The 17,467-nt window shown below is 39.8% G+C and overlaps 1 protein-coding gene across 1 annotated transcript; it reads left to right on the top strand.

Moving 5' to 3' along the window:
• Nucleotides 1-3,187: 3,187 nt before the first annotated feature.
• Nucleotides 3,188-17,239, top strand: LOC133750558 (vomeronasal type-2 receptor 116-like). The gene is made up of 7 exons (XM_062180129.1): nucleotides 3,188-3,202; nucleotides 3,620-3,753; nucleotides 8,846-9,137; nucleotides 10,782-11,662; nucleotides 12,477-12,666; nucleotides 14,013-14,136; nucleotides 16,332-17,239. The coding sequence occupies exons 1-7, from the start codon at nucleotides 3,188-3,190 to the stop codon at nucleotides 17,237-17,239; spliced, it is 2,544 nt and encodes an 847-aa protein (XP_062036113.1).
• Nucleotides 17,240-17,467: the final 228 nt, after the last annotated feature.

Here is a 17,467-nt window from a genome sequence, read left to right as displayed (position 1 = left end):
CTCATAGAAGAGTTTGGTAAAGTAGTAGGAGGTAAAGTCAATACACAAAAATTAACAGTCTTTGTATACACAGATAATGCCATGGCTGATAAAGACCTTCTAAGATCAATCCCATTCACAAGACTTAAAAATGAATTAAAGACCTTGGAATAAATTAAACTAAGGAAGCCAAAGAGCTCTATGATGAGAATTACAAAACAATAAAGAGAAAAGTAGAAAATAGAAAATGATGGAAAAATCTTCCATGTTCCTGGATTGGAAGAATCAATATCATCAAAATATCCATCCTCGCAAAAGCAAATTATATATTCAATAAAATACCAATCAAAATACCAAAGACATCTTCTCAGATCTAGAAAATATTATGCTGAAATTCATATGGAGGCACAGAAGACCTTGGATAGCTAAAGCAGTACTGTACAACAAAAACACAGCCAGAGGCATCACAATACCAGATTTCAAGACATACTACAAGGCAATCATAATCAAAACAGCTTGGTACTGGTACAAAAACTGATGGATAGAACAGCAGAACAAAATAGAAACATCAGAATTCAATCCAATCATCAAAAACCAACTCATATTTGATCAAGGAGAGAAAATCAATTCCTGGAGCAAGGACAGTCTCGTCAACAAGTGGTGCTGGGAAAACTGGATTTCCACATGCAGAAGTATGAAGCAAGACCCCTACCCTACATCTTACACAAAAATCAACTCTTTATTCATTAAAGATCTAAATCTGTGATGTGACAACATTGAATTATTAGAGAACATTGAGGAAACACTCCAAGACATTGGCACAGGCAAAGACATCTTGGAAAAATACCCCAGAAGCACAAGCAGTCAAAGCCAAAATTAACAAATGCCATTACATCAAACTGAGAAGCTTCTATACAGCAAAATAAAGAAAAGTGAAGAGGCAACCAACAGAATGGGGAAAATTATTTGCAAACTATGCAACTGATAATTAATTAATAATCAGAATAATAACCAAAATATCAAAAGAGAAGAAGAAACTCCACAACAAAAATACCAATAACCCAGTTAGGAGATGGACCAAAGACTTAAACAGACATTTTTCTGAAGAGGAAATCCCAATGGCCAACAGACACATGAAAAATGTTCAGCATCACTAGCAATCAGGGAAATGCAAATCAAAACCACAAGGAGGTTTCACCTTACTCTAGGAAGCTGTCTTAGGACAGCTTTTGTACAGATATCAACAAACAACAAATGCTGGCAAGGATGTTAGGGAAAAGGTACCATATCCACTGTTGGTGGGAATGCAAACTGGTACAATGACTATGGAAGACAGTTTGAAGATTCCTCAGAAATCTGAATATAGCCCTACCATATGACCCAGGCATCCCACCCCTGGGCATTTGTCCCAGTGAAATGAAATCAGCAAATAAAAGTTATCTGCACCTTCTTGTTTATTGCAGCTAATTCACAATGGCTAAGAAGTGGAATCAACCTAAATGCCCCTTAATGGAAGACTGGTGAAGGAAATTATGTGGGCAGAGAGTCCTGTGGCTTAGCAGATAAAAAGCTGCCATCTGCAGTCCCAGCATGCCATATGGGTCCTGGTTCTAGTCCTGGTTGCTCCACTTCCAATCCAGCTCTCTGCTGTGGCCTAAGAAAGCAGTAGAAGATGGCCCAAGTGCTTGGGCCCCAGCACCCACGTGGGAAGTCCAGAGGAAGCTCCTGGCTCCTGGCTTTTGTTCAGCATAGCTCCGGCCATTGTGGCCATTTGAGGAGTACACCAGCAAAGGGAAGATCCCTCTCGCTCTCTCTCCCTCCTTCTCTCCTCTCCCTCTCTGCCTCTCTCTGCCTCTGCCATCTCTAACTCTTTCAAATAAATAAATAAATCCTTAAAAAAGAGATTATTGGATGTTTACTCTGTGGAATGCTAAACAGGGCAAAAAAAAAATGAAATCCAGGGACTGGCACTGTGGCTCAGCAGATTAACGCCCTAGCCTGAAGCGCTGGCATCCCATATGTGTACCTGTTCAAGACCTGCCTGCTCCACTTCCAATCCACCTCTCTGCTATGGCCTGGGAAAGGAGTAGAAGATGGCCCAAGTCCTTAGGTCCCTGTACCCGCAGGAGAGACCTGGGGAAACCTCCTGGCTCCTGCCTTCGGATCAGCGAAGCTCTGGCCACTGCGGCCATCTAGAGAGTGAACCAGCAAATGGAAGATCGATCCTTTCTCTTTCTCAGTCGCTGTCTCTCTCTGTTGTACTCTTTGAAATAAAAGTAAATCTTTTTAAAAAATGAAATCCGGTCCTTTACAAGAAAATGGATGTGTCTAGAAAACATAATACTTAGTGAAATAACAGTCCCTAAGGGACCAATACCATACATAACCTGGATAAGAAATTCTACCAGAAGATAGATATATTAATGAAAAATCAATCTGAAATAATAGAAACGGAGAATTCAATATGCCCTATAAAAACAGTGGAAAGCCTTAACAACAGACCACAGTGTCTTGTTTTGCTTTCTACATTGGAAAATATCTGAGGATTTGCATTTATGTCTGTGAATAAAATATTCTTTCATTACCTTTGTGTAGTATGAGATTAAAATCACATTTTCCTCTAAAGATCAATGTAGTTATAGCAGCCAACGTTCGTCCTGTGCAATGAACTATTCTAAGTACAGTATGTACTTTTTATCAAAACTAAATTCTCAAAACTACCCTCTACTTGGATACCTTTCCCACCCTGGGTGATCTCTAACATGGAGCCAGCATGAATTACTCTGCCGCACAATGTGGCCATAACCTGGGTGTTGCCCTGCCTGATGGCTTTAAGACTGAATTATTCCAGAAGGGAATGGTAGGAAGAGAGTGAATGAAAAGGAAAAGAAAGGCACTATGTATCTTCTGAGAAGGCCTACTCTTATGAGTGATTTCAGACTTGCTGCCTCACCAGCTGACCACTCAACACTTCTTTATCCAGTGTTCACTGTGTTAGGACAGTTGGGAGCTGAATGTGGATGAAGTGGGGATTCTCCTTGATGTACCCTAACTTTGAAATGTGATGACTATGCCAATCATGGTGAATGCGGCTCGTGAACACAACTGGGAAGATCCTTTGCTTCAGAACAAGATGGTCCTTGGGGATGCCCTCTGGGTTCTCCGATGAAATCATAGGGCCAAGAGGTGGAGTGGGTGAGAGCCAAACATGTTTGTCATCCTGGTGAGTTTCAGCTGAGCACAGAGCCTCAGGTGTGTAGCCTCAGGACAGAGATGGTCTCAGGCCTCACTGGCTGGGGAGGAGATGGTGTTTCATTAACCCACAATAAGAGCATTGAGAGGGTCCTCTATGGGAACTAAATATATGTGTGTATGCTTTCTGTAGTGATATAGGCCTTGGCCTTAGCTGTGGACCCCACATATCTATTCCATTGTGTTTCCTCAGAAGAGGGAAACAGCCATCAGCTCTTGTCTCCCTGCAGAGGACCACGGCTGCTCAGCTTGCTCATCTCCACTCCACAGACTTCTGGCTATAACTGGTGGAGACATTTCTGTCATGAGCTTTCTGATTCTTCTCTTTCTGACCCTGCACTTTCCACTCTTGGTGTGTGATTCAGAGTATGTCTCTTGTGCTTCGAAGATGAATGCCAGTGTATACCAGGACGGAGACCTGATTATAGGTGGCTTTTTCACACTGTACTCATTTAATGATGACTCACAAGCCGTTTGGCTAGAATTCCGACGCCGCCCTAGCAAAAATGTGCATTTTTTAAAGTAAGTGGCTTTTGTTTTCTTCTTCTTTCTTTTTATAAAGTCTATTTGTTTTAAAATTATGGACAATGTCTAGGGAAGCTTATGGTGGTTAAACCAATTGCACTGAATTAGCTTTCTCCTATCATTCTCTCATCCTCTAACTTCTTGTCCCTTAAATTTGGAGAGATGAAATCAATTTTTCTTCCTTCAGCCCTACTTCCTTTCTACTTCCCATCTCCCCCTTCCCCAAAACACACATTAGAACTCTGTCCACAACGCTTGCCTTGCTGCATGGACAGGGTATGAGTGAGAAGAGGGAATCCCCATCAACCAATTTATCCCTGATCCATCCCTTCCTGGTGATCCTCACAAACAGTCCTTAGGCAACAGCACAGTGCTGACAGGTTGCCTAAAAATGCTCTCCAACAGTCTGACATCTGCTAACATTTCTAAGCTTTGGATGATCACTGCTAATAACCTTACAGGAAAGTGCTAAGTGTCAATATCCTACCTTCAGAAACAGAAGTTTATATCAACTTTTAGTCAGATTCTAGATTTTCATTACATCATTCTAGGAATGATTCAGACCTTGGATGCCTGGACAGGAACATGGACTAAATAGCCTGGGAGGCATTTATAAGTAGATCTATAAATATCTTTCCAAGTAGGTTCTGTTTCACTGGGGGTAAGCACAATGGGAACTTGAGCTTCCTTTTTTGTTTCTTTCTGTATTTTCTCAAATGGTGCTAGATCATATCATGATGAGGCAACATTTTGTTCTGCTCATAAAAAAGATAGGGACACACTTGAGAATGATACCATCTCCTCAGATTAATAATTATTTGCCTGAAACTTCTCTCATTTTCAATGTTGCCTTGGACTTCTTTCTCTCCATAATTTCACAAAACGTAGTTCAGATATATCTTGATTATTGTGTTTGATTTACATGTATTCAATGCCCCTGGTTTGGCTGGAGCTGCTGAAGGAGTGAGTGAAGACTGATGAAATTTTGCCTTCCCTCAGTAACCCACCTACCCACCTGTCAGCTCCCCCTCTCTATACTGGCTTTTGGACACTACTTGCTAATTCTTCTGTTTGTTTCCTCTCCAATCCAAGAGTTCTTCATGAAAGAACTGATTATATTATATGTTACTGTTATGTTACAAGACATTAGATCTATTCCTTCATTTTGGGTACTAGATAAACTATTCTTTATTACTTAATAAATGAGATACCAAATCATATTACCTCCTAGTGAGCTACCGAATTAGACCCTTTAGATTAAAAAATGTCATCTATTTATCTAATTGCTTTCTGTCTTACTGAGGAAAATAATTTGCCTTTTATACCATTTCATACACGAAGAACCAAATTAAATTGACATCCTTGTGTTACTTCTTTCATCATGAAAAAATTTTTCATTGAAGTGACTTTCTTATATGTGTGCTTCATGTACATTCAAGCAAAAGTACTTTTTTCATGAATTGCTTTTAAGGATTATTGTTTGGAAATATATATATATATACACACATATATATATGTAGTCTCTTATGACTTTTATTTTTTTGATGTGTTTCCACAACTAATTGCTACTAGTTTTACTTCTTATTCCCAGAAACCTTGGGGAAGGAGGCTTTCTGGAGCTGAGGCGATCCCTAAAGGGAATGACAGCACTCTCAGAAGTTGGGTTACAAATCCTTCATTGAACTAACGCCACTACTGAGATAGAACTTGTATGACTTTTCTCATCTATTTTGTTGTGATGCTGAATTATGTTGATTGGTTTTCTAATATTAGCAAACTCCGCTGGATTCGATTGACTAGTATCTTGTCAATGATTTTTTTAATCTATGTTCATGGAAGATAGTATACATAGAAGATTAGTCTCTACTTTTCTTATAATACCTTTTTTCTGATTTTAAGATTAGGCCTATGCTGGCCTTACAAGATAAACTGGAACATGTTCTCAAATTTCTTTAAGAGTTTGTACATAATTTTTAACACTTATCAGTGAAACCCATCTGACACTGGATCTTTCTGGTTGGAATGATTTTAACCATAAATTCAATTTTTAATAGATACAAGGCGGTGCAGGTTTCCCATTTCTTACTCAGTAACTGTAATAATTTGAGTCTTCAAGGAATTTTCCTGTTCACAGATGTTTTCTATTATGTTGCCATAATATTGTACTTGTTATCCTTTCATTATCATTATTATGTCTGTAGCATCTTTTGTTCTCATTTAACTCCTGTTAATGGCAATTTTGATCTCTTATTTTCCCCAAAAGGCTAATGAGAGGCTTCACAATTTTATTTACTTTTTCATAATCCCACCTTTCTTTCTTATTGTTTTTTCTATTTCATTAATTGCTGTTTCTTTAATACTTTCTTCCTTCTTGCTTTGACTTTAAGCTGATCTTCCTTTTCTAGTTCCTTCAGGTAGAAAAATAATAATTTATTTGAGAATGTGTTAGTTTTCTTATTCCTTCTCTAACATTACCACAATCTTAACAGTCAGATAGCACAAATTTATCATATTACAGTTCTGTAGGTCAAAGCCCAACGTGAGTCTCACTGGATTAACATTAGGATGTGGAGAGAACTCTGTTCCTGTCTGGATGCCTTAAGAGAAGATACCTTTCCTTGCTCACTTGTGTTGTTAGCAGAATTCAGTTCTGTGTAGTTGAAGAACTGATCTCCCGATTTCCTTGCTTGCTACGAGCTAAGGGTTGCTCCCAGATTTTGCGGCCACACACATTCCTGGGTCCATGGCCTCCTCTCTCCATCTTGCCAACAAAGGTAACTTGAGTCCCTTTGACATTTTTAAGATTTCATTGATTTATTCGAGAGACAGAGTCACAGACAGGAGAGAGGGAAAAGAAGAGACAAAGATCTTCCATCTGCTGGTTCATACCAAAATGGCTGCAATGGCCAGAGCTGGAACCTGAAGCCAGGAGCCAGGAGCTTCTTCGGGGTTTCCCATGCGGGTGCAGAGGCCCAAGCATTTGGGTCACCTTCTACTGCTTTCCCAGGCAGTAGAATAGAGGAGAGCTGCATCAGAAGAGGAGCAGCTGGGACATGAACTGGTGCCCATATGGAATGCTGGCATCACAGATGGAGGTTTAGCCTACTACACCACAGCACCGGCCCCCTCTGACACCTTAAATCTCTTCTCCCCCTCTTTCTGTCTCATTTGTTTCCCTCTAACCTACTCTTCTGCCTTTATCTTCTATTTTCAAGGACTCTTATGATTAGATTGGACCCACCTGCATAGTACAAGACAATCTTCCCATTTTAAGGTCAACGGGCTAGCAATCTTAATTCCATATATAATGTAAGATTACATCGGGGTCTTCTGGGGATTAGGATGTGAACATCTTTAGAGGAAACTATTCTGATCACCACAGAGTACTTCTTTTTTAATATAAGCATTGAGGTGAGAAATTTACTTCAGTTTTTATTAATAGATTTGACTCATTTATTTCAGAGGTAGAGTCACAGACAGTGAGAGGGAGTTAGAGAAAGGTCTTCAGTCCGCTGGTTCACTCCCCAAATGGCCACAATGGCTGGAGCTGCATCAATCTGAGCCAGGAGCAAGGAGGTTCTTCCAGGTCTCCCACGTGGGTGCAGAGGCCCAAGGACTTGAGCCATCTTCTACTGATTTACCAGGCCTTAGGAGAGAGAGTGATTGGAAGAGGAGCAGCCGGGACTAGAACTGGTGCCCATTTGGGATTTCAGCACCACAGGTGGAAGATTAACCTACAGTGCCACAGTGCTGGCCCCATTTTACCTCAGTTTTAATTGTTTCACAGAATGTTTTATATGTTCTATGTTCTTATATTCAATTCAGAATGTTTTCTAATTTCTTCTGTAACCTGTGGGTTCTTTACAATTAACTTGCTTAGTTTTCAATTTGCTTGGTTTTTATCGTATAAGCAGTAACCAACAGACAGCAAGAGTTTACAATGTGTTGGCTTTAAACACCCAGTTGTTCCTAACTCTTCTACATCTAGAAAAAAGTATAATCTTTTTTAAACTGTTATTTAATAAATATAAATTTCGAAATTACAACTTTTGGATTAGCGGCTTCCCCCTTCAACCACCCTCCCACCTGCAACCATCCCATCTCCCTATTCCTCTCCCATCCCATTCTTCAACAAGGCTCATTTAAAATTATCTTTATATACGGAAGATAAATTTAGTATATACTAAGTAAAGATTTCAACAGTTTGCACCCATACAGAAACACAAAGTGTAAAGTACAGTTTTAGTACTAGTTATACCATGAATTCACGTAGTAGAACACATTAAAGACAGAGATCCTATATGGGGAGTAAGTGCACAGTGACTCCTGTTGTTGATTTAACAATTGACACACTTATTTAAAAGGTAATAATCTTTCAGTGCCTATTTATGCTTACCCCAAAGTCTCTGTTACTGCACAACTCCTTTCATAATGACTATGAAATACGGCCTTAGTTTTTCACCTTTAGTACTTGACAGCTTTACACACCTCTGAATGACACAAATACATTGGTAGGAGATTGTTGCCTCTTCCTGGGTCCTTTTTTGGTCCCCACCTCTGTTTCTCATATCTTTCTAGTTCATTAGCTAGTTCATTTCTAGCTCTAACTTTCTCATTCTGCCTGGATCATTGGTACTGAATTCATGTAGCTCCATACACAGTAACTCAAAAATAGCCTCCTCACGTGCTCACCTCCAAATTTATGCTAATACATCACCAAAGCACAGTGTTTCATGGTCATTAACTAGAACGTATATAATAACTATCCTATATTAATTGAAATTTATAATTAATATATAATATAATTGAAATTTATACTGAGTGTGAACTGAATCTTCATTAAGCCTATTCTTTGATACCTACTTTCAGAATACATGCCATGAAGTTAGGGTCTTCTAGAGCCCCAGTTAAATAATTCCTTAAGTCCCAATTCTCAGGCCTGAGGAGACACAGCTGCTCCCTACCAGTGAATAAGCACACTGGGCTTTCTCCCCACCCCCCAATCATACTCTATTTTTCTTGAATTAAAAGATAATCTTAATCACATTATTTGAACCTTTAGTTAAATACATTTATGATTTCCATGCAGGTTTTACTCCTCAAACTACCAGTATGTCCTCGCCTTTGTTTTTGCCATTGAAGAGATCAACAGGAGCCCCTACCTTTTACCCAACGTATCCCTAGGATTTGATCTCTACAATGCATTGCACAGTGAGAAAAGGACTTTGGAAAGTTGCCTGATGTGGTTGTCTGGACTAGGCAAGCTGATCCCTAACTATTCCTGTGTGAGAGAGGGCAAGTCTGTGGCAGTTACTGTAGGAACCACGTGGGCGATTTCAGCTCAGATGGGAACATTACTGGAACTCTACAAATATCCACAGGTAAGATGCCATGGGGTGGGGAAGAATGGAATCTTATCTGCTGTGATGCCATTTTTGGATGTCTAAAAAATGAACCTAGTAACCACCTTACATTTCAGAGGTCTTAAAAGTGAAAACCTAAAACATACATTTTACTTTCCTGGAAGCCATGTTTTATTGGGATTTGGACATTTTTATGAGGCTCTATGATAATGGCAAAATCTTTGATTTCCTGAGAATTAGTTGAATTTTCTAATAGTGCAGTTTTTAGACTCTGGTAATTCCCTGTGAATCCTGATTTTGCTATTTTACCAGTTCTTTTCTAAGTTCATCTCCTTCATATTATATACATTTGTAAGAGTCATCTCATGCATTCAACCTTCTGCCTGGAAAACTATTGTCCAAACCCGTAAGTGTATTATGGTACATTTTCTACCTAAAATCTTTTTTTTTATTAAACTTTTATTTAATGAATAGAAATTTCCAAAGTACAGCTTATGGGTTACAATGGCTTCCCCCTCCCAAAACTTCCCTCCCACCCACAACCCTCCCCTTTCCCACTCCCTCTCCCCTTCCAATCACATCATGATTCATTTTCAATTCTCTTTATATACAGAAGATCAGTTTATTTATTTATTTGAAGGCAAAGTAAGAGACTGGTGGGGAGAGATAGAAAGATAGATCTTCTATTCACTGGTTCACTCTCCCAAATGGCTGCAAGACCCACGGCTAGGCCAGACCTAAGCCAGTAAACTGGAACTTCATCCATGTCTCCAGGATGCTTGGGAGGGGCCCAAGTGCGTGGATTATCTTCCAGTGCTTTCCCAAGTGCATTAGCAGGGTGGATAGGACGCAGAACAGCTAGGACTTGAAGCAGCACTCCCGTATGAAATGCCAGCATCACAAGGAGTGCTGAACCACTGCAGCACAACACCAGCCCCAGTTATTGCCATCATAATGCTTGCATTGAAAACTATATTTAAAACTCTAACCAAAACAACATGTATTCTAATTTATATATCTACTGGTTGATGGTGTGGTCAAGTGATCTAGGCTGGGCTATGTGAGTACAGGTGCAGTTGGATTTGCTTCCTATTCTTGGTCATTCTCAAGTCTGTTCTACATGTGTTCCTTTGGAAGCACAGACTAAAGAGTAGCAAATACATGAGGAAGGAAATTTCCATTCTAATAAAAGATTTTTTAAAAGTCCATCTTAAATGAGTGAGCACATTTCAAGTGGGTGCCTAAGTTCATTAACATCCCTTTCACATAATTAATTCACAAGTCAAGCACAGTCAAGGAATAGGGAAGTAAATTATATTTCCAGTAATAATAATTGCAAAATCACATCAAAATGGACTTAATATGCGAGATGTAAAGAACTTGAGTCAATAATTCAATATCCTATTGAAAATTCTGAAGAAGGAATAATTGGGGGGAGCCACAATTACCTAAAGTTTCTGGGACTTTTGAGTTTGAACAATCATTTTAGAGGGATCTCTCATACTAAGAGTAATGCAAAAAATGCAACAAGCCAAGCTTCTCTAGGATTACTTTCCACAAGTAACACTTGAAACAGTAGTCAGATAATCTCCATGGGTTCCTGTAACCATTAACCTGAAGTGGGATTCGCTGATGGGTCTATGTTTTTCTTTCCCCATTTAGCTCACTTATGGCTCTTTTGATCCCATCCTGAGTGACAGGAGCCAGTTTCCATCTATCTATCAGATGGCCCCCAGAAACACAGCCCTGGCCCTTGGCATGGTCCGGCTAATGCTACATTTTGGGTGGACCTGGGTTGGACTGGCTATTTCAGAAGACATGAAGGGCATTCAGTTTCTCTGGGACTTGACGGGAGAGATGGACAAGAATGGCATCTGTGTGGCCTTTGTGGAAATGATTCCTATCACTGAGAGGGCCTATTTCTCATTGGCCTGGCAATACCACTACAGAATACGATATTCCTCAGCAAATGTGGTGGTCATTTATGGTGACTCGGACTCACTTCTAGGACTAAGCTTTTCAAAGTGGAACATTCTGATGACAGGGAAAGTCTGGATCACTACATCACAGTGGGATTTTGTCTTTTCTGAAAGTTATTCCCTGTTGGATTCATTCCATGGGACTCTGACTTTTTCACAGTCCCATAAGGAGATCCCAGGCTTCAAGCAGTTTCTTCAGGGGGTTAACCCTGCTAAATACCCACAAGACTTTTATCTTGCTAAATTGTGGTTCCTGCATTTCCATTGCTTGCTTTCTGAGACTGAATGTGGAAAATTGGAGAGCTGTCCCCCAAATGTCTCTTTGGAGTCTCTCCCTTTGCATACCTTTGATATGACCATGTCTGATGGGAGCTACTATGTATACAATGCTGTGCACGCTGTGGCCCAAACCCTTCACGAACTTCTTTTTCAACTGTCAGAAATGCAATCACCTGGAAATGGAGAGAAGCCAGTGGTTCAGCCTTGGCAGGTAATGTTCCAGTCCAGGCAGGTCCTTCCTGATGACCTATTGATTCTCAACTCAGCCCAAATTCATAATCAAAGGTAACTTTTCAGAACTTCAACAGGAAATAAAATTTTGAGTTCTTATTCAGAGCTACAGTATCTTATGAGCTTTATTGCCTAGGAGGGATACCTACATGGTTTCACATTCAACTGTGTAGAAACAGCCACAAAGAGAAAGTGCCAGTGGCAAAGAATTTTGAAATTAGTGAGACAATGTGAACACTTGTAGTCACAAAGAGGCTCAAAGTCCTGCCAACCTAATTTTTTCAGTATAACATTAGATGTCTGAATTTCTTGATACCCTTAATGACAGTAAAGAGAATACAAGTTCTTGAGGTACATATGTCAAGTCTGGCAATGTAGTGATTCATTTAGTATGTTGATCCTATGTACAGATATGGAAAGGATAAATAATCGATATTCCTGTGTATACATGTATGTTCTTTTCTTATCTAATAATTAGGCAATACTTTATCCCCATTTTGAAGATGAATAAAGAGAAGTTTTGAAAGATTTCTGATGCAAATTGGTGAAGCTACATTTGACTTTGTGGTGTTTTCTGAATTTAATGCCTGGGGGGTGGTGGTAGTGTTGTTCTCAAGTTCTAAAGCAAAAGGATGTGACTGACAGGGAAGAGACGCTATTACATCGGGTGCTTTCGTGGCTAATTTAAATTTATTTCATGAGTATGCTATGGCTAAAATATATTTATAAGTATATATAAAAGAGTAAAGGAGTTATCCAACGTCACACAGCTAACAGAGCTTGAGTCCTAATCCAGAATTCTCTCCACCATCTAACTGCATCTGTTCCAGCTCCACTCCATTCTGAAGAGAGTTCAGTTTAACAATAGTGCTGGCGACCAGATAATTTTAGACCAACAAGCAACCCCTGTGGAAGAATACGATATCCTCAACTTCTGGAATTTTCCTGATGGACTTGGGCTTCAAGTGAAAGTAGGACATTTTGTCCCACTGGCTCCACGTGATCAAGATTTTTCCATACATGAAGAGTTGATAGATTGGGCTTTTGAGTTTAAAGAGGTTAGTTGGACAGGGTTTCATTGCTGTATATTTATGACATATAGGTATTCAGAAAAGAACCCAGTCATGGGGACTTTGGTGACCTCCTTCCATTCAGTAGAGAGAACACAGTTGCCCCTTACAATTTGAGTTATTTTCCTTTTTTCTCAGTGTCAGAGACCTGGGAAAATTGCATACAATCAACGATATGCTTCTAAAATCTGGGATAGTTCACATCATAAAACAGGAGAGTAATTCAAAAGGTTTGTGGAAGATGGAAAGGAATATCTGTGTGCAAAAGTTTTTAGACTCCATGCAGTTTTTTATAATATGCATTTTCCATGAAGATTCTGAAGAAGGCATGCATGTAAAAAATTTATATTTAAATTCAATTTTCCATATGAATTTTTTTGAGGTACCACAAATAAGAGCATTCAATCCAGCAATTGGGTTACTTTTTTAACCTGACATATAATGAAATGTACATGTAATATAGTGTGATAATCTGATTTGTACAAAAGTGCAATGTAAAACTCTGGGTAAAATACTTGAGAAAAATGAATAGACAGCAGAGCTAATACAAAATCCCAAAAATCCAAAATAGAAAAACTGGATATGCACTTACACACATCCTGAGGTGGCAATGAAGTAGAACAAAAAAAAAAAAAAAAAACTCTGGGTAATTAGCCGTGTCATCACCTTAAGCATTTATAATTTCTTTATGTTTGGCTCTTGGCCTCCAAACTCTTCTCAAGTGCTTTATAAAAATATATAACAAATTATCAGGGCCAGTGCTGAGGCACAGCGGGTTAATGCCCTGGCAAGCAGTTCTGGCATCCCATTTGGGCACCAGTTCGAGTTCCAGCTGTTCCACTTCAGAACCTGCTGTCTGCTATGGCTTGGGAAACCAGTAAAAGATGCCCCAAAACCGGGGGCTTCTGCACCCACGTGGGAGACCTGGAAGAAGTTCCAGGATCTTGGCTTTGGATCAGCCCAACTCTGGCTATGGCAGCCATTTGAGGTGTAAACCAGTGGGTGGAAGATCTCTCTGTGTGTGTCTCTCTGCCTTCCAAATAAATAAATAAATCCTTTTATAAAAATACATATAATATATATATATGTTATATATATAACAAATTATTATAAACTAAGGTCCCCCTGCTTGCAACACAACACCAGAACTTACTCTTCTCGTCTAATAGTATTCTGGTAGCCTGTTATCCCCCTACAACCACCCTGTCTAGCCTCTAGTGACCACTTCTCTATTCTCTTTTTCTGTAAATGAGACTTGTGGGTACTGTCAGAAACATCTGCTTGTCAACAGACTGGGTCATATTTGAGATGGTTAACAAGCCTGATTCTTTCAGACTCCTCGCTCTTTGTGCAGCAAGAACTGTGGCCCTGGGTTCAGGCAAACTCCGCAGCAGGGAAAGGCTGCCTGTTGTTATGACTGCACGCCCTGCCCAGAGAGGGAGATTGCCAACGACACAGGTATAGATTCGGAGGAATTCCCACCTCTTCCTTCTGCTTACATTCCCATTGGCACAAAAAAATGAGGAACTAATTTAGCATTAAATAACAATGTACAGCACCTTAAAGACAGAGATCCTACATAATATTTTTTAAAATTAATTTTCTATGGCATTTCCAATTTAACACCAGGTTGTTTTTTTCATTTCCAATTATCTTTATATACAGAAGATCAATTCAGTATATAATTAGTAAAGACCTCATCAGTTTGTACCCACACAGAAACACAAAGTGTAAAAATACTGTTTCAGTACTAGTTATAGCATCACTTCACATTAGACAACACATTAAGGACAGATCCCACATGGGGTGTAAGTACACAGTGACTCCTGTTGCTGACTTAACAATTTGACACTCCTGCTCATGGCATCAGTAATCTCCCTAGGCTCTAGTCATGAGTTGCCAGGGCTATGGAAGCCTTTAGAGTTCGCTGACTTTGATCTTATTCCAATAGGGTCATAGTCAAAGTGGAAGTTCTCTCCTCCCTTCGGAGAAAGGTACCTCCTTCTTTGATGGCCCCGTTCTTTCCACTGGGATCTCACTCACAGAGATCTTTCATTTATGTCTTTTTTTTTTTCCATGATATCTTGGCTTTCCATGCCTACTATACTCTCATGGGCTCTTCAGCCAGATCCGAATGCCTTGAGGGCTGATTCTGAGGCCAGAGTGTGGCAAACTGTTGAAATCTTTACCTAATATATACTAAACTGATCTTCTGTATATAAAGAGAATTGAAAATGAATCTTTATGTGAATGGAAGTGGAGAGGGAGTGGGAAAGGGGAGGGTTGCGGGCGGGAGGGAAGTTATGGGAGGAGGGAAGCCATTGTAACCCATAAGCTGTACTTTGGAAATTTATATTCATTAAATAAAAGTTTAATAAATGAAAAAATAAATAAATAAAAATCAAATATGATCAGACATAAAAAAATGAGGAGCTGAAAAAGACTGAAAATTCAGCTGCTCTTTCAATTCTTCCATCATTTAATTAAAAATTAACAACCCTTCCCAGAGAAGGATACTCTTCCTTTGACCTTGCTTGAACCTATTTTCCATTTTGGCCCTTGGTTTTATCATTCAAGAAAACATTTTGAAGGATCAAACCTGAATGACCTGCATTTATTTCTACCATAAAACACACTACACAGTCTTATGAGGATCTAGAGTTAAATGTATACACTCATTTCAATTACACTCTGAACACTGAACGTTTGAATCCTACTCCACTTCATGCCTCTAGCACCTAGCACCATTCATGAACAAAGTGTTCAGAAATACCTTCCACAGTTGAACCAATGAATGAATATGATGTGTTACTGCTATGAGTCAGCCACTGTGCAATGTGCTGAGGAGACATTAGAGTTATCCAGCTGCTTTAAGACACCCTGCTCCTAGAGCTCAGAAGCAAGGAGAGGAAACAAACATTATGACAAATTTCAGGCTATATGGCTAGGGTCACGATCCAAGTGCAGTAAGTGCAATGACCTAGGGGAGTATCTAACAGAAAAAAATGAACATTGATATTGACCAAATATCTCAAGGAACAAGAGCACTTAAGCAGTCCATAGAAACATAAATGAATGGATAGAAATCTATTAAATAAGTTAAATATAGTGCTCATAGACTGCCACTACTGTAAAGACCAAGCAGATGGACTTTTCCCTATTTTTCTTCCTTTCTACAAATCCTAGACAGGATTAAAAAAGAAACAAAATGAGACTACGAAGAGGGCAGATGGAAGAAGGCAGAGTGGACACTGGCTGGGAACCTTAGAGTGAAGTCTCAGTCATCTCTATACCTGAGAACTTGGGAAACTTTCTGGTTACACTGCAGGTTATCAATACATACTTGGCTTTGAGTAATTGAATCCAGGATATGTCCTAATACTGATACTTGAATGATATTGAGTACAAGTTTTGTTTGCAAGAAAAATCTCATCTCTTAGACGTGGAATATTAAAAAAAAAAAGAGGTGATATTAGGGCTCTTTGGTCCTTGATATGACAGGAAAAAATAAACATCATTGCACTTGTAGTTTTCCTCTCTGGAACATTCCTGTATTTTTTGCCTAATAATAGGAACACAGTCAAACATGCAAATTCTGAGAGCTTTACTGAATTCTGGAACCCAAGGTAATGGCACTTTGCTTTTCTTTCCAGATATGAAGCAATGCATCAAGTGTCTAGATGACCAATACCCAAATACCAAACGAGATCACTGCCTGCCAAAGGTTGTAACTTTCTTGGCATATGAAGACCCTATGGGGATGGTGCTTGCCTGCGCAGCTCTTTCCCTGTCTAGCCTCACAGCTGTGGTTCTTGGAGTCTTTGTGAAGCACAGAGACACTCCCATAGTCAAGGCTAACAACCGAACTCTTAGCTACATTCTGCTCCTGTCCCTCATCTTGTGCTTCCTCTGCCCCCTACTCTTCATTGGCCAACCCAACACTGCCACCTGCATCCTCCAACAAATGACATTTGGAGTGTTATTTACTGTGGCTGTTTCTACTGTTCTGGCTAAAACCGTCACGGTGGTACTGGCTTTCAAGTCCACAACGCCAGGGATGAAGATGAGGCAATGGTTGCTATCAGGGGCACCCAATTCTATCATTCCCCTCTGCTCGCTCGTTCAAGTGACTTTCGCTGTTGTCTGGATGATAATCGCTCCCCCTTTCATTGACACCGACGCACATTCTGAGCCTACTCTCCTTATCGTTGTTTGCAACAAGGGCTCTGTGATTATGTTCTACATTTTCTTAGGCTACTTGGGCTCCTTGGCTATGGGGAGCTTCACTTTGGCTTTCCTGGCCAGGAGCCTGCCAGACACGTTCAATGAAGCCAAGTTCTTGACCTTCAGTATGCTGGTGTTCTGCAGCGTTTGGATTGCATTCCTCCCTGTGTATAACAGCACCAAAGGGAAGTTCATGGTGGCTGTGGAGGTCTTTTCCATCTTGGCTTCCAGTGCTGGGTTACTTGTATGCATTTTTGCCCCCAAGTGCTATTTTATTCTTCTCAAGGCAGACAGGAATATCCTGCCAGGATCAAGAAGTAAAGCAAAGTCTCGATAAAAAGAAGCAGTATAATGATTTCATGAAACATTTCGAGATTCCAAGATATGCTGCTCTTAAACTAGGGAAAAATAGCAGAAGAAAAATGCAAGAAATGAATTCCCAGGGACAGTTGGGGACATTTGCAATGGAAATTCTACAGAGGAATACACATGCTGTTGAGCAATGTGGAAGGTGCACACAGTGACAATCAGAGACACCACCCACAAACCCTGCAGCCAGGAGCTG

This window comes from Lepus europaeus, chromosome 21 (genome assembly GCF_033115175.1).
Source record: "Lepus europaeus isolate LE1 chromosome 21, mLepTim1.pri, whole genome shotgun sequence".
NCBI lineage: Eukaryota > Metazoa > Chordata > Mammalia > Lagomorpha > Leporidae > Lepus > Lepus europaeus.
Note: the sequence above shows the minus strand (reverse complement) of the source record. Positions and strands in the feature narration are given on the sequence as shown.

Bases quoted from the DNA above. Each gene is read 5' to 3' on its own strand.
- LOC133750558 (XM_062180129.1), top strand. The intron at 11,663-12,476 runs GTAACTTTTCAG...GTTTAACAATAG, and splicing joins GCCCAAATTCATAATCAAAG to TGCTGGCGACCAGATAATTT. The intron at 12,667-14,012 runs GTTAGTTGGACA...TGATTCTTTCAG, and splicing joins GGGCTTTTGAGTTTAAAGAG to ACTCCTCGCTCTTTGTGCAG.